The sequence below is a fragment of the Staurois parvus genome, unplaced genomic scaffold (genome assembly GCF_062004578.1).
Source record: "Staurois parvus isolate SC_StPar_1 unplaced genomic scaffold, SC_StPar_1.0 ptg000476l, whole genome shotgun sequence".
Taxonomy (NCBI): Eukaryota; Metazoa; Chordata; class Amphibia; order Anura; family Ranidae; genus Staurois; species Staurois parvus.
The window spans coordinates 3,950,081-3,975,080 of NW_028318272.1; the positions used below are offsets into that span (position 1 = coordinate 3,950,081).

The following is a 25,000-nucleotide window of genomic DNA, read 5'->3' on the forward strand; positions in this document are numbered from 1 at the left end:
AAAGGATGCTGTACTAAGTACTAAGATTGAATGTCACTTGGGGGTTGAATAAAACTGATAATGCTGTGAGCACAGAAAAGACATTTGTGGTTATTTCATTATAACTGTTATGTTATATTTGTCTGACCTACAAGTGCCTCTTTAATGTAAATGTAAGCAAGATGACTGAATGATCAAAAGCAATGTCAAACTGGCCAAAACACTCAATTTCAGTGGGGGTTGAATAATTTTGGACACAACTGTACATCACCTGCAACACTCAATGCCTTTTGCCTGGCTGCACTTCCATACACAGCCAACAGTTCCTGACATGGACTCACCATTGGAACAAAGGCCTGGATTCCACCATCAGTTTGCACGCCAAATCCTCTACCATATGTAATATGGAGTAGTTGGCTCTCGTGGTAGATACTTTGTTTTAGTGAGTCTACAGCAGACAGGAACTATTTTTAAGGGCTTGGTAGCCTGTTTTTATTTAAAAGAAGGCAAAAGTTCACAAATGAATGATTTCCCCCACAGGGGATCTTCTCCAACTTGAACAGAAATTCAAACACTGGAAAATACGAGCCACCTGGCTCATAAGCAGTACCTCTCCTGGATACTTGGCTCTCTAGCTTTTAGACACAGTGCCATGCTGTAAGGCCCACCTCTGGCCTATGGAAGCGGGTTCTCATGACACTCCGATAGGAGCAGACCTGACTTCTGGAACTCAGACCTCTGTTTCTTGGCTCCCGGCTGAGTCCTCTGACCCCTCGATAAGACCTTCTGTCTACCCCACTGGGTGCGGTCTCCAACTGGGAACTCTGAGCTATTCTCAGACCCGAGTATAAAACGACACCTCATAGCTGTGTACTCCAGATTGTAGTGTCTAGCAAAACTCGGACACAGGATTGAATGTTCCAATCCAGAGCTGCAGAAACCCAGGAGACTCTACACACAACTGTGCCGTTAGTATGCTTGCCTTTTACAAAATCTGGTGTAAACTGCCTGATCACACAGTGGTGTGGCCTCACACTGCTACACTTTGGTTAAAGTGTCACGTGCATGGTGCCTCCTGTCAAGGTCACCTTTGTCCCCGTGAGATCTCAGTTTGGTGTTGTCTGTTTTACAGAGTCCACCTTTTGAGCCTATTCTGGGCCTTCCTTTAAGTTCTTTTGTCTCAGAACATAGTGTTCCTGGTTGCTATTACTTCGGCAAGTGGAGTGTCAGTATTGATGGCTTTTCTTGTAAGGAACCATTCCTGATATTTCACCATGACAGAAGGGTTGTTTGGTCTTAGCTGTCATTCTTGCTGAAGGGGATTCCCTCTTTTTATCTCAGCTACTACATTGTTTTGCCTGTTTTATTTCCTAGCCTCAGTCTCCAGGGGATACACATACAACGCATAGACTTCTGTTAGCTCTGGGTAAATGCAGCTCTCCTCTGATGTCATCTCTACCTTAATCTGAATTTTCTGCAACGCATAGACTTCTGCTAACTCTGGGTAAATTCTACTCTCCTCTGCTGTCATCTCCACCTTAATCTGTAATTTCTTTAACACATACTGTAGGCTTTTTGCAAAACTCAGAACAATTAATGTACATCTTTGGTGTGTTTGTGGTGATTGATTCTCACCTCCTCTTGCATTTCGTTTATGACTTTGGCCTGTATCTGTGGCTGGTCTGTCTCTGAGAAACATCCCCCCAATTCATGTGATCCTTATCAGTTCCTAATTGGGGTGGAGAAGAGTTGCTCATTTGACCATCTCCCTTTAAATCTAGACCAGTTTATGGGGGAGGTCAGAGACGGGGAGGCACAGTCATAGATGGGGGTGCAGTTCTCTGCGTGAGTGTGTTTGAGGCTGGAGTGTGAAGACGCAGTTGAACACAGCAGTTTAACTAAAGCAGGATAACTCAAGCAGCAGGAATATACAACAACAAAGAACTTTACTGCACGCTGGATGGACTGCCAGCAAACACCCTGGGAAACATTTCCTGCATGTCTGAGTCCCACTCCGTGTACATTTTTAATATGCCTCTTCTACTCCTCCTGTTCATACTACTATCCTGTGTTCCCAAAATCTAATTTCTTTACCCCTCTGCTCCACCCCAAAGCTTATACATCTCACCCTCACTGCTACCATCTCCCTACTACTGCTCTCATCACCTCTTGCTGATACTTTACTCACCTGCTGACCCAAACACCAGGACAGCAAGGCATGTGCACTCATATACATCCCCCTCACACCTTACTTTCCTGACCCTCCTTCTTCTCCTAACCTCTGGGGATATCTCCCCAAACCCTGGTCCTCCACTATCTCACCCCCACACTAGGCACCCTCTTTCCTCCGGGAATAGCCGCAATCTGCTTAATCTTATCTCAATCTCCATGCTCCAAAAAACCACCCTCCCTTTTTCATGTGCACTCTGGAATGCCCGCTCTGTCTTTATTAAGCTCATCTCTGTCCATGACCTTTTTGTCTCCTGCTCCCTTGACCTACTAGCGATTGCGGAGACCTGGCTTCAAGCAGCAGATTCTGCTTCTCCCGGGAGCACTTTCCTATGGAGGCTTTCTATGGAGTCACTCACCCAGACCCAGTGGTCAGAAAGGTGGTGGGGTTGGCTTGCTTTTATCCCCACTGAGCACCTTTCAAGTCCTCCATAACCCTCCCTCTCAATCCTTCTCTTCCTTTGAGGCTCACTGCATTCGCCTGTTTTCTCCCATTTCTCTGAGGATTGTAGTGATCTACCGACCTCCTGGACCAGTGTCCCGCTTTCTTGATGATTTCTCTGCCTGGCTACCCTACTTTCTGTCCTCTGAACTACCCACTATCATTCTTGGAGATTTTAACATCCCCATTAATGTCAACAACCCGGCTACATCCCAACCTAACCTCATCTTTTGCATTAGCACAATGTATACAGTCCTCCACTCACTCTGATGGGAATACATTAGACCTTGTTTTCTCCCATCGTTGCACTCCCTACAACCTCACAAACACCCCCTTTCCTCTCTCTGATCACAATCTCATCACCTTCACAGTCTCCTCGTCTTCAAACACCTATCCCTCCAAGCAGCAAACAATTACCCGCAGAAACCTTCACAACTTTAACTCTTCTCTTTTCTACTGTGCAACTGACTGCCTCTATGACAAAATCTCTCCCCTGCACTGCCCTGACCTGGCCACTGCTGTCTACAACAGTTCACTTTAATCCACATTAGACTCACTTGCTCCTCTAACTGCATGAAGCATCAGGCCCCAACTATTACAACCTTGGCAGACTGATGACACCAGAAATCTTAAGAGACATAGTCGTGCGCTGGAGCGAATGTGGTGTAAAACCAAATCACACCAAGCTTTCACCCTATATAAATCTGCTTTATTAACATATAATTCCTCCCTCCATGCTGCCAAACAAGCCTACTTTGTCACTCTCATCAATAGCTTGTCATCCAGTCCCCGTCGGCTCTTCTCATCTTTTAACTCTCTACTTTCTTCACCTCCACCCAGCACCTCACTCACTGCTTACAAGATTGCAAATCATTTCAAAAACAAGATTGATGCAATTCATAGGGGCATCTCTACTGCACAGACATCCATCCCACTTAGCATACCTTATACTAAACCTTCCCCAACACTTTCCTCTTTTGACCTTGCTACTACCGAAGAGGTCACTAAGGTTTTCTCAGAAACCCATCTCACTACCTGCCCCCCGGATCCTGTGCCCTCACCCTCCTCTTCCATCCTATGCTCTCTCACGCGCATCTTCAATCTCTCCCTCCCTCCCTAACGGTGCCTTCCCTACCCCTCTAAAGCATGCACACATCACTCCCATACTTAAAAAGCCCTCCCTGGACCCCACCAACATGTAAACCTTAAGACCTATCTCCCTGCTCCCATTCACCTCTAAACTCTTAGAATGCTTAGTCTACAATCGCCTGAGCTCCTACCTCACTGACAACAACCTTCTTGACCCTTTACAGTCTGACTTTTGCTCACAACACTCCACTGAAACTGCCCTACTAAAACTCACAAATGATCTAGTAACTGCTAAAACCAATGGCCACTACTCCGTACTCTTACTACTTGACCTCTCTGATGCCATTGATACTGTTGACCATCCCCTTCTCCTCAAAAAACTCCACTCTCTTGGCCTGCGAGACTCTGCTCTCTCCTGGTTCTCCTCCTACCTATCGCAGCGCTCCTTCAGCATTACCTATAACTCTGTCTCCTCTCCACTCCCTCTTTCTGTAGGGGTCCCTCAAAGTTCTGTCCTTTGAACCCTTCTCTTCTCCATTTACACCTCCTCCCTTGGTCACTTGATAAACTCCCATGGCTGCAAGTACCATCTCTATGCTGATGACACACAAATCTATCTTTCTACTCCTCACCTTACCCCTTCAGTCTCCTCTCGTATTACTAACCTATTAAGTGACATATCAGCATGGATGTCACTCCACTTCCTCAAACTCAATCTTTCCAAAACTGAGCTCTTAGTATTCCCTCCAGCCCATGCCCCCTCCCCTGACTTCTCCAACAAGACCAATAATACAACCATCAGTCCCTCCCCTCATGCCAGGGTAATAGGTGTAATCCTAAACTCCAATCTGTCCTTTCAGCCCTAAATCCAATCGCTTTCCAAATCTTGTTGACTTCACGTCCGCAACATCTCCAAGATACGGACATTTTTAACCTCGGAAACTACTAAGCAACTTATTCACTCCCTTGTTATCTCTCACCTTGGCTATTGTAACTCCCTCCTCATTGGCCTACCTCATCGCAGGCTATCCCCTCTTCAGTCTATCATGAATGCTGCTGCCAGACTCATCCACCTTACTAACCATTCCGTATCTGCCACCCTTCTCTGCCAGTCCCTCCACTGGCTTCCCATTGCCCAACAGATAAAATTCAAAACATTAACAATAACATATAAAGCCATGTATAACTCTGTCCCAAATTATATCACCGATCTTGTCTCCAAATATCACCCAAACCGTACTCTCCGCTCCTCGCACAACCTCCTGCTCTCTAGCTCCCTCATCTCCTCCTCCCCTCATGCTCGTCTCCAGGACTTCTCCAGAGCTTCCCCCATCCTCTGGAACTCTCTGCCCCAATTTATCAGACTATCGCCTACTCTGCTCACTTTTAGGTGATCTCTGAAAACTTATCTCTTCAGGGAAGCCTATCCTGCCCTCAGCCAATAATGGAGTCTTCTACTCCTCCTAATAGTTCATCCCCTACAGTTACTACCTTTTGTACCACTAGCCCCTCCCTCTTAAATTGTAAGCTCCAAGGCGTGGGGCCCTCCTAACCCTCTTGTATTGAACTGTATTCTTGCTGTATTGTCTTTCTTTACATTGTAAAGCAATGCGCAAACTGTTGCTGCTATATAAATCCTGAATATTAATAATAATACAAATAATTAGACATGGTTCTGGCTATTAAGATGTACTTAAAATTTACTGCTTTTTTTCAGGTAGTCAAATTCGTTTTTTTGCCCTTCCCGAAGGACCAAGGAAGGGTCAGGTGGCTGCCAGCAGTCTGTGCAGCTTACATTTGTAGGGAAAAGCTACACCATTTCTTGTACATTCTACTAGGAGTATTAGTGCATCCTGGGCTATAGGTCAGCAGGCTTCAGTGGCTCAAGTCTGTAAAGCCACAAGCTAGTCTTCAGTTCACACCATTATATGATCTTATCAGGTGGAAGTAAGAGCTGATGAGAAGACTGCTTTTGTCGCGGTATATGTTCAGGCCACTGTATAGATTCTTTTTGGCCTGTCAGTGATGGCTGTGTCTCCCTTCCCTCTTGAACATTGCTTGGGGACATCCTTATGAGTAAGGAATAATATGGTGGCTCTGTGTCCCATGGTATACTGCAATAATAATAATAATAATAATAATAATAATAAAAAATAGATTTTACTGGTACAGTGTACAAAAAAAAAATCATTTGTTTTTCTAGAAAAAAAAAAAAAAAGCCAAGGACTCCTATAAGTAGCTATATTTACTGGCTCCACATTTTTGCTCTTTTTCCTTGTGCCTTGCTTTCATTTTTCTGCACAATTGTACCCAGTGGCATCATGATATGTTATAGGGTCCCACAGCAAAATCATTGCAGGGCTTGGTTCTTTGGCAAAGGTTCTGCAGACTTTTCTTTTTTTGAGGTCTGCTGCCTAACAGCGGTGTCTATACCTTCAAAAAAACCCTGTGGTGTCGCGCTCCATGAACAGTATAATGAATAAACATAAATGAATTAATAAAATATATTACAAACAATTGACTAAGTCCTAATAGATTAGCACAACGTGATATGACAATCACACTGGTGCTGCATGCAAATCTTCACAAAAAAATCCTCAAAAGGAATCCTCAAACAATCCGGGATCATATGGTGTCTTCTATGGTATATTACCAAAAATAAAATATGGTCCACCAAATTTATATATATATATATATATATATATATATATATATATATATATATATATAGTGCTCCTTCACCAGTTGTGCTCTCACCTGACGTATATGACCAAACCGTTAAGTGAGGTCATACAAGCTTGTGTCCCTTTATTTGGGCTCAGAAATGGATAAATCCCTGTATCCCAGATGGATGAATGAATGGAGTTTTTCCCTTTTTCCAGCAGGGGCTCTCGCTGTTATCAAGAGATCCTTTTCCTGGAGGTGGATGGATGGATGGAGTTATCTCTCTTCCCACTAGGGGGTCTTTTTACTCCTTTCAGATTTTTCCTCCATGTAGATATATTTCATGTAATTGAAATGAAAATATAGTGCCTTATCCTCTTTTTAAAAGATTTATTAAATAAATATAGTGCACTCACATAGTAAACAAATAAAAAATGCCTTTGGTACAATTTTACATAATCCTTAGTAAGTTTGCCACATTCCCATATACTTGCTGTGTGGGTTGCCTTTAAGCGTCGTGACGTCAGAGCCCCTCCCCTAAGCGTTACGCCACCGGGTCACGTGGCTTGATCAGGGAATATCAATTCTCCCTGATGAAGCCATGTTACTCCCTGATGTCACGATGCTTAAAGGCAAACCACACAGGAAGTATATGGGAGTGTGGAAAACTTACTAAGTATTATGCAAAATTGTACCAAAGGCGTTTTTTTATTTGTTTACTATGTGAGTGCACTATATTTATTTTTTGTAATATCAGTTCGTGGAAATCTATTAGGACTTAGTCAATTGTTTGTAATATATTTTATTAATTAATTTATGTTAATTCATTATACTGTTAGTGGAGCGCGACACCACAGGGTTTTTTTTATTTAATTAGACACATTGGTATGAGTATGTGTGTAGTGTAAGCGACCCACTTATTTAATATATTTTATTTTATAATTTTATTCACTCAATTATTTTAATTCAATATGTTTTATTCACCCAATTATTTATAATTAATAATCTTAATTATAGCACACATCAAATACACATAATATATTAATTTTCTCACTTATTAATAATTGTTTCACTTAATATTAATACACTATAGTAGCTCAGAAGAATCACACTTATTAATTTTGGTGTCTATTCCTTACAGTCTGATTGTACAATCCCCTTTAGGTTTACCAAACACTATGTAGTATAAGGACCTTCCTGATTGAATACAGACTAAATGGGATTGGTAGCTAGAAAATGCATCAACTCTAGCCCATGTTCTAGCTTTGCATTGCTGGTTCCTACCAATCATATGGTCTGCTTAGGTGTGTGGTGACTTTAGCCACACCAATGATTGTACAGTTTCTGTGGAAATAAGAGTCAAGATAACAGGCAGATATGTCTTGGCTCCAGTCATATTGGTTTAGGAAATTGCATTGGTCAGCCAAAGATAACAATCATGGCCTACTGCAGAGTTCTCCAAGAATGTTTGGTTAGGGGTGTTTATTGCTATCTGCCTGCTGATGCCCATAGAATTAGGATTGTTTTTTTTTTTTTTTTTAAGTCCGCAAACGTGCAACTATAACGAAAAAACCCTTAAGTGTTCACAAAAAAAGTGCAAGTGCAAAACACCACACGAAAAAGTGCACTTAGGGGTGTGCTGTGTCCTACCCCTAAAGGGGCTTGGACCGCTTACCCTGATCCCCCGGGGCACAAAGCTCCTGACGGGGACAAGGTTCCCAATTGGTCCTCCTGGCCAAAAGGCCTGGTGGACCACCGTTCCCTATGCCCAGCCGAAGCCGGACATCCAGTACTAGGCAAGGAGGCTCTCCCGAAGAAGAGCCTCCTAGGGATCAGGGGAGGAAGGAACCGTATGGCCACACATCCTCCCCCTAGACTTCAGGGTAGGCCCGAGGACCCACACCCTCCATCCGTGAAAAACACACACATAAGTAAAGTAAAAAGTGACAAAACGTGGGAGTGCATAATAAATAAGATAAAGATAAAGTAAAGAAAAAAATAAAAAAGTGGTACCGTGCCGAATTGTGCACAGACCAGGCCCTGAGGCCCGTAGCAAAAATTGCCCTGGACTTAGCCAAAAGACCTGGTCCTTAGGGCGCTGTGCAAAAAGAGGTGAAAAACAGTGGCCATGTGTCATCTTCACACCGTGGGGTCCCACACCCAAGTGTTACTAGTGACACCCCTGAGAGCGTCTTCCCCAGGGGGCACTGAGTTTGCAGACTTTTTGCGTCCCCAGCCCCTGGCCAGACCAAGGTAGATCCGTCCAAATCATGAGGTACTGGGTCTTTCCAGTCTTCCCAGAGGAATTACTCCCGGGGCCCCAGCTTAACTCGTGGCGCTCCCCGGTTTCTGTCCCTCCGGTACTAGCCTTCCGGACCCCCATCATTCCAGTGAGGGTACTATACAACAACCATCCCCGCAAAGCTAGAATGGTCGGGAGCACCCCCACTGGACACTGATAAGAACAGATACTACACTTGATCTTAGCCAAAAGGCCGAGAAGCGATTTAATAATAATAATAATAATAATAATAATAATAATAATTTAATAATAGAAGCGATAGAATTAGGATTGTTACCATGATAATCATCTCATGTCTATGAGTACCTTACGAGATCTCATATGTTTGTAGAGTGTTAACTTATCCCTGTGTATTGTATCCATGTGTTTTCCAGCTTATTGCAAACGCCATCATTTTCATATGTGGGAATCTGATGGGGGCTTTCCACAAGTACCACATGCTAGATGCCTCGAGAGACCTTTACAGCTATACTGTGAAACGTATTAGAGTAAAGATGAAACTGGAAATGCAAAAGAGGCAACAGGTAAGATATATATATATATATATATTTTTTTTTTTTGCACCAGAAATGTGAGATTGAATATTTCCCATATTTTATCTGTGTGTCATATTATTGAACACTATAAACTTTGTTACCTCGGGCTTCAGTTTGTATAAGAACAATTTGTATGGCAAGCTTTGGCAAAGCTTTCAGCAGTTTATGTAAAGTGTGTCTAACTGAAAAACAAAAATGTAATATATTTCAGTTTACCAGCTCCTAGATTATGTGGCTGCATTATTTTTAATTTCTCAGGGTTTCTTCCTGTATTTTAGCTTGGTAATCCTGCAAATAACACACTGTTCCTTGGTGGCTATACTCACTATTTCAGTGTATCTATGGAATGAGCCATGGCTGATATCCAGGCTGCATTTTTTTCACCTACATTGTTTAGTTATTGATGGGACTTCTAGTTTACAAAAAAGAGATAGCATTGTTTGTTTTATCTATTCAGCTTACAGGAAGTGACACTGCATTTCTTGCAAGATCAATAGATAATTTCCATTCTTGCTAAAAATTTTCTTAACCTAAATAGGGAAACTACTTTTGTCAGTACATCTAGTAATGGCTAGGACAGCAATGGGCAAACTACGGCCGTGGGCCGTATACGGCCCGGCGGACCTTTTAATCCGGCCCGCGGAGCTAGGCTCCCACTAGGCTCCTCTCACAGTCCGCCCTGAAGACCTGCTCATGTGCCGGAGATCGCCGATCGGCTGATAATGCCTGAAACTGGCACATGCGCAGATACGTCGAGGGGGACAGATCCTCATAGGAGACAGATTTTCATGCTACACCGGAACGGTGCGGGAACACGGCGAGAGGAACGTGCAGAGCAAAGGTAAGTGAATTGTCACAGGGGGGACTTGGGGACTTACTATGGGGGATGAATTACTATGGGGGATGAATTACTATGGGGGGTGAATTACTATGGGGGATGAATTACTATATGGGGGATGAATTACTATGGGGGATGAATTACTATGGGGGATGAATTAATATGGGGGATGAATTACTATGGGGGATGAATTACTATGGGGGATGAATTAATATGGGGAATGAATTACTATATGGGGGATGAATTACTATGGGGGATGAATTAATATATGGGGGATGAATTACTATGGGGGATGAATTACTATGGGGGATGAATTACTATGGGGGATGAATTACTATATGGGGGATGAATTACTATATGGGGGATGAATTACTATATGGGGGATGAATTACTATGGGGGATGAATTACTATGGGGAATGAATTACTATGGGGGATGAATTACTATATGGGGGATGAATTACTATATGGGGGATTAATTACTATGCTTACTATGGGGGAATATTACTATACTTACTATGGATGACATACACATCATTCATCTACTCTTGGTCCGGCCCCCGGGTCCAATATATGAACCCATTGCGGCCCTCAAGTCAAAAAGTTTGCCCACCCCTGGGCTAGGATGCAATATATTACATTTTTGTATTTAAGTTTAGATATACCTTAAAGCTTTTAAAGTGCTGTTCAGCTTCAGTTTGGGCAGTTTAAGCACAGATCATAATGGGAGCACTGACTTCAGTAGGTTTCAGCCCTACTTGAAGCTTGTTAAATTGGTGTTGAACCCTATTAACATCTTTTTAAGTGACATTCTGCACTCAAAGCCTGCTTAAGGCTTAACCTGAACCAAAACCTTGTTCTGCACACTTGTACAATTGGTAGACATTGAAAATAAGGGCTTAAAGCTACATAGAAACATGGGTACTAGCTGCCATCCGTATAGTCACCTGCAATCTAATGCCTTATCTAAGCTAGTTATTGGGCAAATAAGGCCGTGTGGCCATCATAGGTCAATGATGTCACAAGCAGCCCGTCACTTTTGCTATGTGTGGCTCTGGGAAATTCCTTAGCCTTTGCAGAATGGGTGCTGATTACTTGGGAGAGACAGCTTGCTTCTGCACTTGTGTATTTGGGTTTGGTCCAAACCTCAGTTTGTACCAAACCTGTGCTCATCCCTAATTGTGAAGAAGGGAGAAAGAGGAGGCAGGGGCACAAATTTATGAAAGAGAGGGGGAGGAACACTAACACTCGATTGTAGAGAGAGACCACAAGATTGGTCTATTGGTCTGTGTAAGGGTATGTTTATGTGCAAGTTATAGATGTCCTGTATGTGTGTATATATACATATATACATATGCACACATGCACCCAAGTTGAAATAATAAAACTTTGTTGCTCTCAAAATTAGGCATATTGTATACCTGTATATGCAGAATGAGGCACAGGAACTTGTAGTTCTGCAAAATATATGAGACCTCTGTTGGAGTAGAACATGCAAAAAGGAACATCTTGTAGTGGTAGTGGTGCTTTACTTCTCTGTATTGAATATTGGGTTGGTGGTTCATACATGGAACACTCATCAGATAAGTTGTTAAAGGGTTGTTCATCCTTGCTGTTGCACCTCTGATAAAGGTCTTAAAGGAGATGGAGAGCTGCCAGCCCAGGGTTTTATAGAGACACCAGTCCAGAGGCTGTTGCTTTATTTTTTTTTAGATCTTTGTCAGAAAGGCAGGAGCTTAAATTAATTTCCCTCTTTAGAGAGCCAAGTCTCCCTACAGTGCTCTGCAATGGTCAAACCTAGAGCACAGAGGAGGCCATTACCAAAAGCTTCCATGTGCTTTCTAGAGGCACTAGCCTGGAGACAAAACACTGATCTCTGCCAGACAGCATGTTACATAGTTAGTCTGGCTGAAAAAAGACACAAGTCCATCTAGTTCAACCATAAAAATAAATACATAAAAAAATAATCCTATACCCTATACCCACAGTTGATCCAGAGGAAGGTAAAAAAACCCAGCAAAGCATGATCCAATTTGCTTCTGCAGGGGTAAAAATTCCTGATCCCCGAGAGGCAATAGGATATTCCCTGTATCAACTTTACCTGTAAATGTTAGTATACAGTTATATCATGTGTATCTAGGAAAGAATCCAGGTCTTTTTTAGAGAAATCTACTGAGCTGGCCAGAACCAACTCTTGAGGGAGCTTATTCCACATTTTCACAGCTCTTACTGCAAAGAAACCTTTACGCATTTGGAGGTTAAATCTCTTTTCCTCCAGATGTAGAGAGTGCTCCCTTGTCCTTTGTGATGACCTCAGAGTGAATAACTCTACATCGAGTTCACTATATGAACCATTGATGTATTTATACATGTTGATCATATCCCCCCTGAATCTCCTCTTCTCAAGAGAGAATAAATTAAATTCCTTTAATCTTTTCTCATAGCTGAGCTCCTCCATGCCTCTTATCAGTTTGGTTGCCCTTCTCTGCACTTTCTAAAGTTTCCCAATATTCTTTTTGTGAATTGGTGCCCAAAACTGAACTGCATATTCCAGATGAGGTGTTACTAATGATTTGTACAGAGGTAATATGATATCTCTCTCTCTGGAGTCTATACCTCTTTTAATACAAGAGAGGATTTTGCTGAGGAGGGCACAATGCTGGGGCGGGGCCTGAACATGGCGGCAGGGGAGAGCTCAATGTAGGAGCTCGTGGACGGAGCTCCGTTGTCTGACCTCCCCAAGCCTCCAAGCCTAGCCCCTGAGGCATGTTAGAGCCCTGCGGTGTGGGACTTACCCGGCCTCACGGCTCCCAGTGGAGGAGAGGTTGATGCAGGCGAGGGGAGAGAGAGGAGCGGCTGGAGACTGGCAGAGAGAGAGTCCCTGGATGCTGGGAGACGAAGGGGGCCGGTGCAATCACGTGACCGGCCGCAAAGCACCACTGGGAGATCGGGAAGCCGGCCGGCCGGCGTTTTGCAGTGAGAGAGCAATGCCGACCTGTTTGCCGGTGGCCGACACATTCTCCCCCTATCCCCCTAGTACCCCTTGAGCCTAAAAGAAATTGCAAGGAGAACTACTGAGACCTGGACAAGGAGTCTGAAGAGACCTTGGGGAGTTCCCCCCCATGAATGGACCCTCAGAGGAACTGAGCGAGAAGGCACTCACTGGAAGAGGACATAGGAGGAGGGTGAGTGATTATGAATGAACTGTGACTTGCATTTGAGGAACTATTGTGCTGACCCCCAAGAAATAGAGTGTAAGTGAAAAGGGGGACCCCTGGAGAATGTACAAAAGGTGGAAGAGGCTCGCAGAGAGAAGAAGAGAGGCTTAAGGGGAAGGAGGGGGAGAGGAGGGAAGGAAGAAGAGGAAAAAAGGAGAAAAAGGAAAACCAGCAGGGGGACAGGGCAGAGACTTGAAAGTTTAAAGAACTATTTCCCCTCCCAACCCACGAATTTATAAAGGACTATAAGAAGGATAAGTGCCATAGAGAAAAATGAAAAATAAAAACGTAAAAGGAAGTGGGCTTAAAGGGTCCCAGACTGGTACAATTAAAAAATACACATCCCAAGGAAACGTAACCCCAGAAAGACCCCAGAGCAGGACTGAAAAAGGAGAAGCAGATCTTAGTATGGAAAGAAGTCCTAGAGTATCATTAGGCCTTGATACTAGTAATCAGCAAATACCAGGCAATATAGAGATGGAAAAAGATCTACAAATACCTAATAAAAAAAAATGGCAAAAATGTTTAAAGAACTGGAGAAAACAATAAAACAAGAAATGGTAAATATTCACAGTGATCTGGGACACCTGTTGGAGAGAGTTGAGGAAACGGAGGAGAAAGTTAAAGGTCAGACCCAGGCTATCTCTGAACTTGAAAAAGAACTAACTAATATAGGGAAAGCCCAAGAAAAACTGCTATATAAGGTTGAGATACAAGAAAATAAAGACAGGAAGAGAAACATCTTGATACGTGGGGTCCCAGAAAACTCAAAGGGAGAAAGTCTGCAAGAGGTGGTTTGTAAAATATTTAACACTATAACAGACAGCTCTGAAATGAAAGGGTCTAAAATAGAAGGAACCTTTAGAAAAGGAAAAATTCTGAGAAATCTTGGGAAAGAAAGGACAAGAGATATAATAGCTAAATTCTATGAACTTCGGGATAAAGAAAAAATCTGGAAGAAGTCCAAGGGAAAATCAGTAATTAAGTATGAAGGAGGAGACATACAGATATATGCGGATCTGGCTCCAGAGACTTTGTGGAGGAGAACTTTGAGACCCCCATTGGAAAGGTTGAAAGAACAAAATGTGCAATATAGATGGGGGACTCCCGAATGCCTAATAGGATGGAAAAATGGGACTACAGCATACCTCAGGTTTCCAGAAGATTTGAAAAATTTCTGTGACAGTTTAAAAATCCAAAGAATGGAAATTCCTGGCTGGGAAGAAGAACAATGGGAAAATAGAATGAAGAGAAAAGAGGACTGGCAATATGTGGGGGGGAGGAGATGGAGGGGAGGGGAGAGGGGGAGAGGGATGGAGGAAGAGAAATAGGTTTTTTTTTTTTTTTTTTTTTCTCTCCTTTATCTTTTTCTATCCCCACCCTATCGCCCTCGTTTTTTTTTTCTCTGTGCCTATGATAAATCTGGGAGGGGCTTGGGGGTTTATGGGGAGGTTAGACAAGGGGAAAGTCGTCCATGGACGGAGTCTTAGCCCAAGGATCGAATCAAAAGTGGACTTTATAATCCATAAATGATTAGTAGGCAAATGTTAGGCCTAAAAAGAGGGGGGAGGGGAGGGGGGGAGGGAGGGGAGGGGGGAGGGAGGGGGTTGGAGGGGGGGAGGGAGGGGGGCGGGTTGGGAGAATGGGAGGGAGGGGGGGGGGGGGACGGGAGTTGGGTGGGAGGGAGGGAGGGAGGGGAGGAGGTATTGAGTCAACACTCTGCATGACAGAAGGGATAAAGAGGAAGAGGCAATTTGGAAGAGAGATGGAGTTAATTGGGAAAGATGGAAGAAATACAGTTTATAATGTCTTGGAAATTCACTTTAACGAATTTCTCCTTACCGTGAGTACTCGCAGTTGGATGCGCAGAAATCCCCCATAAAGCTGTGCGAATCTCGCTTACCACGACTGCAGCTAAACTACACGATTCCTGCCCATCCAACTACTTTGGCTCTGTTGAAATGTGGGGGAATTAGAGCTCTGTTACCCTAGAATGATCAAACGACACTCTCAGGATGATGGTTGCAATTCACATAAGGGCTGGTTTTAGACCCAGCTCTCTGTTTTATTAAAAATACACACATGCCCCCCACATGAATAAAGTCAATCCCCTCCCACCGAACAATGCAATGGGGAGTGCCTATACACAAGATGTACATTCCAATTGGAGCATAGCCTTTCCTATTATCTATCACTGGTCCTCCCCCATGAGCCTTCTGAGGTCAGCAGACTTCCTCCCCTTCCCCCCCATGAGCCATCTGAGGTCATATTTCCTGTCCTACTAGCTTCTATTGGTATGTCCATTCTCTGCACAAGCACTCCCTAAAAATATCAGTCTGTACCTGGATGGGCCCGATACGATCTTTATTAAAACACATCCATCCGGATACAGTTCAGATTGGTAATGGGTTGTAAGATATGCATAAGCCTACACGTGGAGTTCGTACCGCTTGGCGCCTTGCGCTATGAAGCCCACGTGGTACTATGCTGCTGATATGTGGATACAGGCCCGCGGTCTACTGCCAGCGACATTCGCATCGAATGCCGTGGTGGTATACACGCCGGTCTATAAGCGCAGATCTGCCATCTCATCCATTACCAAGCTGAGTACTGTAATACATACAGTCATGGCCGAAATTGTTGGCACCCTTGATATTTCTCCAGGAAATCATGTATTTCTCACGAAACGTATTGCATTAACACATGTTTTGCTATACACATGTTTATTCCCTTTGTGTGTATTGGGACAAAACAAAAAAAGGGAGGAAAGAAAGCAAATTCGACATAATGTCACACAAACCTCCAAAAATGGGCTGGACAAAAGTATTGGCACCCTTTCACAACTGCGGATAAATAAGAATGTTACAAGCATGTGATGCTCCTGTAAACTCACCTGGGGCAAGTAACAGGTGTGGGCAATATAGAAATCACACCTGAAAGCAGATAAAAAGGAGAGACGTTCACTTAACCTTTGCATTGTGTGTCTGTCTGTGCCACACTAAGCATGGACAACAGAAAGAGGAGACGAGAACTGTCTGAGGACCTGAGAACCAAAATTGTGGCAAAATATCAACAATCTCAAGGTTACAAGTCCATCTCCAGAGAACTAGATTTGCCTTTGTCCACAGTGCGCAACATTATCAAGAAGTTTGCAACCCATGGCACTGTAGCTAATCTCCCTGGTCGTGGACGGATGAGGAAAATTGATGAAAGATTGCAACGCAGAATAGTCCGGATGGTGGATAAGCAGCCCCAAACATGTTCCAAAGACATTCAAGCTGTCCTGCAGGCTCAGGGAGCATCAGTGTCAGCGCGAACTATCCGTCGACATTTAAATGAAATGAAACGCTATGGCAGGAGACCCAGGAGGACCCCACTGCTGACACAGAGACATAAAAAAGCAAGACTACAGTTTGCCAAAATGTACTTGAGTAAGCCAAAAGCCTTCTGGGAAAACGTCTTGTGGACAGATGAGACCAAGATAGAGCTTTTCGGTAAAGCACATCATTCTACTGTTTACCGAAAACGGAATGAGGCCTACAAAGAACAAAACACAGTACCTACGGTAAAATATGGTGGAGGTTCAATGATGTTTTGGGGTTGTTTTGCTGCCTCTGGCACTGGGTGCCTTGACTGTGTGCAAGGCATCATGAAATCTGAGGATTACCAAAGGATTTTGGGTCGCACTGTAGGGCCCAGTGTCAGAAAGCTGGGTTTGCGTCCAAGATCCTGGGTCTTCCAGCAGGACAATGACCCCAAACATACGTCAAAAAGCACTCAGAAATGGATGGCAAAGAAGCGCTGGAGAGTTCTGAAGTGGCCAGCAATGAGCCCAGATCTAAATCCCATTGAACACCTGTGGAGAGATCTTAAAATTGCTGTTGGGAAAAGGTGTCCTTCCAATAAGAGAGACCTGGAGCTGTTTGCAAAGGAAGAGTGGTCCAAAATTCCGGGTGAGAGGTGTCAGAAGCTTATTGATGGTTATAGGAAGCGACTGATTTCAGTTATGTTTTCCAAAGGGTGTGCAACCAAATATTAAGTTAAGGGTGCCAATACTTTTGTCCAGCCCATTTTTGGGGTTTTGTGTGACATTATGTCATATTTGCTTTTCTGCCTCTGTTTTATATTTGTTCCAATACATACAAAGGGAATAAACATGTGTATAGCAAAACATGTGTTAATGCAATACCTTTTTTGTGTGAAATACTTGATTTTCAGGAAAAATATCAAGGGTGCCAACAATTTCGGCCATGACTGTACATTGTACATGCGCATGGCCCAATTGCAGCCTTCAGAGCTTTAATTAAGCCACACGAGAGACATATGAATAACACGAATATATGACACATTTAAAGTTCGACCAACAATACAAAATTTCCATGACATTCCCTCCTGTTTTATCATATTCTCCTCGTGTCCCTTCTTGATCTTCTTCAGCTTGATGGGTGTAGTCTCAAACTTCAAAGAGTTCCTGTAGTTGTCCCTGAGAATAAAGCTCCACGGGGTACCTGAAACAACAAGACCCGACGCAGACTCGACGCAAACAGGCTTGATTGAAGCGATGATCCTCAAGAGCGTTGGAACCTTCACTACAGGAAGGCTCTTGCAAAAACCACAAACAGACTTGTGGTATGAATAAGGCTTGTGATCCCACGGTGGTCTGGGGAGATCCAGCAATAGATTTTCAAATTGCCCCTGCAGACGGGGCCACACAAGGCTGGTCTCGACCCAGACGGTTTTCCAAATTGCAGACACAAACCATGATGAGGCTTGAAGCTTGCTTGAAGGTCTTGGAGAATGTGGTCTTCAGAGAGATAAATTAGAGGGAAGCCAGGACGTAATCTGTAGAGAAGGTGGATGGTTGGTGAGGTCTTCCTCCGATCAGTGGTTGGAGTGGGATCCCAGGAGCGGGCATGGAAATGTGGTCGTCTGCCCGAGCTTGGCTTACACGGTCGATGAGGCAACAGGAACATCTCACCACGGCATATAAAAGGCAGATGAAAAAGAGAAGCATCAGGACATACACTCCCACTTCCTTCAACCAAGATCCGATGGAGAACAGGAAATCTCCCAATCCTCCCAAACCCTTGAACGGATTCCAACCCTCACTAGCTATAGCTCTAGCTTTTCCCTGTAGTTCACTAACTTTGTCCATATGGGCCTGGACCTTGTCATCGGTGTCTTCTATCCAAGTACAACAATCCTCTCCGATGAACTCACAGAACCCCCCTTTGGCGGCTAAAAGATAATCAAGGGCCATCTTCTCCTGAAGCACTAAAATTCCCATCTGCCGTTGTTCTTGGGCAATTTCTCTGACAGCCTCTACGGTCTCGTTAAACATACTATCCACGATGACAGAAAAATTGTTCAGGCGCTTCATAAGTTCTATTCCCCATCCTGTCCATGAGGGGAAACAAGCCCATGCTTGGTCGCCCTCAGAGAACAGCTCCCTGCGAACTCTCCCTGCCATCCTTACCTTCTTGTGGACCATCAACTCTTCATGATCCATCACTACATAGGATGCGGGGACTAGCTTTATGAGGGCACACGAACCTTTCGCGTTCTGGGGAAATGTTCTATAGGCTGCCGAACCACACAGAAAATAGTATGGACCTGTCAGAGCAGAGCAGGAAGAGTTCCTCGTTCGGCCTCTGGCACTGAGCAACAGTTGCACAGACTGGGGGATTGCTCCCTCAGTCTGCACATCACATCCGTCCTTCCAACACACGTGGTCTGGTCGGTCAGTGTGGTTACTCAGAAGGGAAGTCTGGTTAGTCAGATTGACAGTTATACCTCCCTCGCAGGTGGTAGTCCCAACAAACTTGTTACCTGTGCCAAAGCTGATGTTAAAGCACACCTGAGGGCTGCCTAGCTGCCCAGTTACCCATAATGGACTGACGAGGGTCCTACAGGAGCTAGAGCTAATATTGGTGCTAAAACTGATGTTACCTGCTAAAAATGTGTCATTAAGTTCTACCGACAAATGTCTACGTGGGGGCTGACCAGGTGTCCCTTGCTTTTTCATGCCGACGCGGATGTCATATAGGGCATGAACAGCGGCCATTGCGGACATGTGATGACTGGGTGGGGGCTTAGAGCATACCAACAGTTGGTTTTGTTGGCGGTTCTGGCTAAACGCAGGTGCATTTTAAATAAAAGGTTGGGGTATCTGCCGTCTTTTCCTCCGTTCACACACATGTATGACATACAAACAAAAAGAAAAAGGAAAATGACACCCCTCATTCTCTGGTGTAGCTGAAAAGCTTCTTGCAGTGGCTTGCGTGCACCCAGTTGTCTCGTCCCTCGAGTTTGAGTGAGGTAGGTGTCGTCAGCTGGACTTGGTATGGTCCGGTGAACCGTGGCTCGAGTCCGGTTCTTTGATGTTTCTTTAGGACGACCCAATCACCTGGCTCAATAGAAAGAACACCAGTTATTGCATTTGGATCGGGGAGCGATTCGCGAACCCGATGGTGTATCTTCTGCAGCTCCCGTTGCAGAGATTGCACATAACCTGTAAGCTGTGAATGCAAAGACGACAACTGTTGAGGAAAGTACAACCCTGTTTTGGGAGGTCCCCCAAACAACACCTCGTAGGGTGACAGCCCATGTGGTTGCCGAGGGGCATTCCGGATGGAATAGGGGGCAATGGGGAGACACTCAGGCCAAGGTTTTTGGGTATCGGAAGACGTTCAACCTTACCGCTACTCTCGGGGTGATATGGGGTGTGTCGCCGCTGACACCAGTTCCACCAAAGAAATGCAGTCGTGTCCTTTGGAAGAGAGATTAGTAGTGGACAAAGAAGACATGTTAGCAGAAGAGGTGTTAGTATTGTTAGTCGTGTTGCAAAATTCAGCACTGTCATTGCTGTCCTCCCCCCCCTTCTCATCTTCCGACACAGGAAGAAGAGAAGCTGGGTTAAGAATAGTGCATCGTTTGATAGTGAGGTTAGTAGGGGTTAGGAGGGCTTTCCCCTGAGAGGGGTACCTTGCCTTGGATGTCCTGTTTTCGCAGGACCGTTCTTGCTGCACTGGTGTCGGTGAGGCAAGGGAGGGGATATTTTAATTCCTCTAGAAAAAGATGGATCTGGGCCGACACTGATTTGTCAACTTCCTATGAGAATTCATAGGAGTTACTTACCATGGTGGTCATAGGGGCGGAGGACTCATCAGGAATGAACTGCCATCGACCTTTAGGTAATTGGGGACAGCTCCTCCTCATGTGCCCCGTTTGGTGGCACTGGAAGCACCTGGGTGGGGGACTATCCTTCCTGTGACCCAGATCCCTTGGTTTTTCGTGTGGGGTCTGGGACATAAGAACTTTGGCCTTGTCTTGTTTTCTTCTATCCATTTCCCTCTCTATTGCCGCAAGAGTGGAAAGGATAGCAGGGATAGACATCTCATTATATTCGGGTCGGGCCAGAACCAGCCTTTCCCGAATTTTAATATTGATGCCTTCCAAAAATTTGGCCCGCAACAGAATGTGCGTCGCGGTCACCTTTACCCCTTCAGTTGGAGCATCAGGTCCAACTTCCAGATCCGCATCCAGTGCCGTCTGCTTGAGACGGCGCCAGAAGCAGGCGCTTTCCTCATTAGGACCCTGGGTGAGCTTCATCATGTCCGTAGTAGAGGTAGCACCATACATTTCTGGAAGCTTTGCCTTTAGCTGTGTACAGAACTCTTTGCCCCCTGAAGTCATCTCCTCATGCGTGGTTATAGAGCACCCTGCAATCACTGTACTGGCCACTTCCATGCCCACCTTAGCCCGCAGGATCTGCGCACAATTTGACCCGCTCATACCATAGCTGAACTGGTTTTGTCCAAACATTCGAGCAAATCCTCTCGGATTGACTCGATAGTCCGGGAGCTCAGCCAGAATAGTGCGGATCTCTGCCGGGGTGAAGGGGACATGCCAAACTACCCGTTCCCCTAAAGTCCGTTCCCCCTGTGCATTGGGAGGACCTTCAAATTGCAGCACTCTGACTGGATAGGCCTCGGTCCGGGAAGAGTGCAAGGGCTGACCCAGCTTCATCGGTGGGCTTAGATTAACCACCTCGCTTACTGCACCTTCAGGTTTGAGGTCCCTCAGATCAGGGTATAGCTGGGGGGCAGGGGTCTGATCAGTGGTTCGTAGCGCTTTGATGCAATCCGCCCTGTTTCTTAACCGGGTGTCTATTCCCCTTGATTCACAGATAGTCTGCAAATCGGTTGTTGAGTAGGCTTCATAGTTGGAAACAGAAGGAGCTGGGGTGAAGCAGGAAGAAGGGAGAGGTAGAGGTAGAGGCTGAGGCATAGATACAGAAGACACGGAAGGTACATCAAGAGTGATGTCACTAACAGAAGAGACAGGTGCAGTTATACTTATCTCAGCCACTGTTGGTTGTTGGGGAACCCCAGCAGACCCTGATCCTGCCTGCCTTAGTAGAGTCAGCCCTGAAAGAGCTTCCTCCACCTCTGACACTGGATCCTCCTGTTTTATTCCCTCTGGAGGCCAGGTATACATCACCTGGTTCTTCCGGACAGACACCAGTTTATGTATGCCCTGCTTCCCTAATCGGATTGACCTGTGAAGCCATAGCTGTGCGATCTCTAGTTCTGACGCCTGCATCCGTGGTTCAAATTCAGAGATGAATTTTTCCCACCTCCATGCGTCAAATGTACCTTCCCGGGGAATTTCCCATCTGGTACCCTTCGACCATTTATTCCACCTTTTGAGGGGTTCTGTAGACTTCCCCCCCAAACTCACCTTCATCAGTTGTGCAGCTGTCCTTACCCTGAAGAGGGCTGGTTCCCCCTCTCTCTTCATGGACTGACTACTGCCCATCGTGACTAGTCACTGGTATATATCCCGCGTCCGGGTACCTGTTTACCCCCTGGAGCACTCGGTGGGATCCTACCGAGAGGCCTGATTCCACCACTTTCCCAGCACAGCGTAATTTATGTGATACTTTTCGATCACCCGAAGCGCATCAAGTGGCGGTCAGACTGAGAGCACACCTCCCACTCCCACAGCGCAATTTATGTGATCCTGACCACCCGAAGTGTTTGTGGTAACCAGGCTAAGTGTTACTTCCCTGGACCGCCCACTCGCACAGCGTAATTTATGTGGTTCTCATCACCCACTGTGTTTGGCAGGCCACACCGCACAATGATGAAAGTGGCTTTTCTCTCCCTGCACACAGTAGCTAACACAAATCAAAACAAAAAGAGGGGTTCTTGGATGTTACTTAGGGGTCACTGGTTGGCCAGAAACCTGCTAACTGACCTTTAGGAAATTTGTGTAAAGAAAAAAACTTTCCTAATACACACAGAAAAACCCTTTTTCAACCTGAAAAACTGTTAAAAAGGACAAAGTGGATCCTTATGAAAAACACGGGACGTTTCACAGTAAAACAATTACACAGAGGTAAACCGAAAAACTGCGCCAAAAGTAACCTTGTTGCTGACGCAAAAATCACTCCTATCAGCACCGCTAAACGATCCACGTTACACACGCAATTTTCGCTGCAACCACCTAAAACCGTTTACACAAAAAGTCTGCTGGACGCGAAACACGTGACACAGCAGCTTAAAACAAACCCGCTTTACAATAAGGAACTACTTTTAACAGGAAAAACACAAGAAAAACATAATCACTATACAAGAAATCTATGTGCAAATACCCAGACTTCACCGCGCTCACTAAATGTGGAACACGTGAAGGGAAAACTCGCTTAACACACTTTAAATTGGCCGGCAATACGCAAATTTAAAGCTAAAAGCAAACAAATGAAACTGTAAAAAATTTGGATTAAAAACACAATATGGGTCAAATGCATATAGGAAACTTCATGCACATTGCATAGAGATTACTGCACATATGGTAGTCAACAAAATGGCCACCAACAGGGAAAGCACATGGTAGCCAACAAAATGGCCACCAAACAAAAGGAGTACATGTGGTTAGTCAAGAAGATGACCCCCCACAGAGGAGCACATGGCAGATACTAGAATTACCCCCCACAGGGAAGCACATGGTAACACTAGAATGGCCCCCCCACAGAGGAGCACATGGCAGATTCTAGCCTCAAAATTGCCTCTAACCTCTTACATAAAACAGACTTTTGGACAGAACATACACTGGACAATTACACAACAATATGCAGTACACATACAACACAATTTGGGCACAATCACAGAACGGACATAAAACACCAACATATCACACTAACATGCACATGTAACAGAAAGGACCCCCTGCTGCATGCTTGCTGGGAGCAGTAGTACCACAAAACATTGCACAGACTACATACAAAGATCTTACAGCAGTTAACAATTAACCTAAACCTTTCAGCACTGTAATAATTACCTCACGTGGAGGGGGGTAGAGCAATTACCACAGTACCTACAACCCGCAAATACTTACCTAACACTATGCAACAACTTTTACCCGCTAAAACATATACCCGTTTAATTTTTGGTTGGAAGATTTTTAAACTTGACCAAATCCAGCCAACCAAACCCACCCCTCTGCTGCTCTCCGCAGAGACAAACCCTCGTCTTTCACCCACAAATCAAGAGTTTAGGACAAAAAACTAGGTCCTTGCCAAGCGGTAATTCTTGTTGGCTAACAGAGAGCGAAATCAGCCACACGAACACGCAAAAAGCGATCCTCTTAATGGCAGAGAGACCTGAAATGTGCCGGCATACTTTTTGCTAGTTCATGATGGCCCATTCCCCCATCGTTCTTGGTTAGCTATGCAAGAATACGCGTTAGTATCCACCAGGCTCGCCAAACTGTCTTGGAAATTCGCTTTAACGAATTTCTCCTTACCGTGAGTACTCGCAGTTGGATGCGCAGAAATCCCCCATAAAGCTGTGCGAATCTCGCTTACCACGACTGCAGCTAAACTACACGATTCCTGCCCATCCAACTACTTTGGCTCTGTTGAAATGTGGGGGAATTAGAGCTCTGTTACCCTAGAATGATCAAACGACACTCTCAGGATGATGGTTGCAATTCACATAAGGGCTGGTTTTAGACCCAGCTCTCTGTTTTATTAAAAATACACACATGCCCCCCACATGAATAAAGTCAATCCCCTCCCACCGAACAATGCAATGGGGAGTGCCTATACACAAGATGTACATTCCAATTGGAGCATAGCCTTTCCTATTATCTATCACTGGTCCTCCCCCATGAGCCTTCTGAGGTCAGCAGACTTCCTCCCCTTCCCCCCCATGAGCCATCTGAGGTCATATTTCCTGTCCTACTAGCTTCTATTGGTATGTCCATTCTCTGCACAAGCACTCCCTAAAAATATCAGTCTGTACCTGGATGGGCCCGATACGATCTTTATTAAAACACATCCATCCGGATACAGTTCAGATTGGTAATGGTTGTAAGATATGCATAAGCCTACAAGTGGAGTTCGTACCGCTTGGCGCCTTGCGTTATGAAGCCCACGTGGTACTATGCTGCTGATATGTGGATACAGGCCCGCGGTCTACTGCCAGCGACATTCGCATCGAATGCCGTGGTGGTATACACGCCGGTCTATAAGCGCAGATCTGCCATCTCATCCATTACCAAGCTGAGTACTGTAATACATACATTGTACATGCGCATGGCCCAATTGCAGCCTTCAGAGCTTTAATTAAGCCACACGAGAGACATATGAATAACACGAATATATGACACATTTAAAGTTCGACCAACAATACAAAATT

General features: G+C 44.8%; 1 protein-coding gene and 1 pseudogene across 2 annotated transcripts in view; one reads left to right on the forward strand and one right to left on the reverse strand.

Annotated features, from left to right (window-relative positions):
- The window catches only part of ADCY7 (adenylate cyclase 7), a 351,396-nt gene that overhangs the window by 223,903 nt on the left and 102,493 nt on the right, over window positions 1-25,000 (forward strand). For both annotated transcript variants that reach the window (XM_089689483.1, XM_089689484.1), the window contains one exon: window positions 9,080-9,229. In XM_089689483.1, coding sequence (XP_089545609.1) covers window positions 9,080-9,229 — 150 coding nt within the window. The remainder of the gene's footprint in view (window positions 1-9,079; window positions 9,230-25,000) is intronic.
- LOC149452360 (U2 spliceosomal RNA) lies at window positions 8,795-8,910 on the reverse strand (annotated as a pseudogene).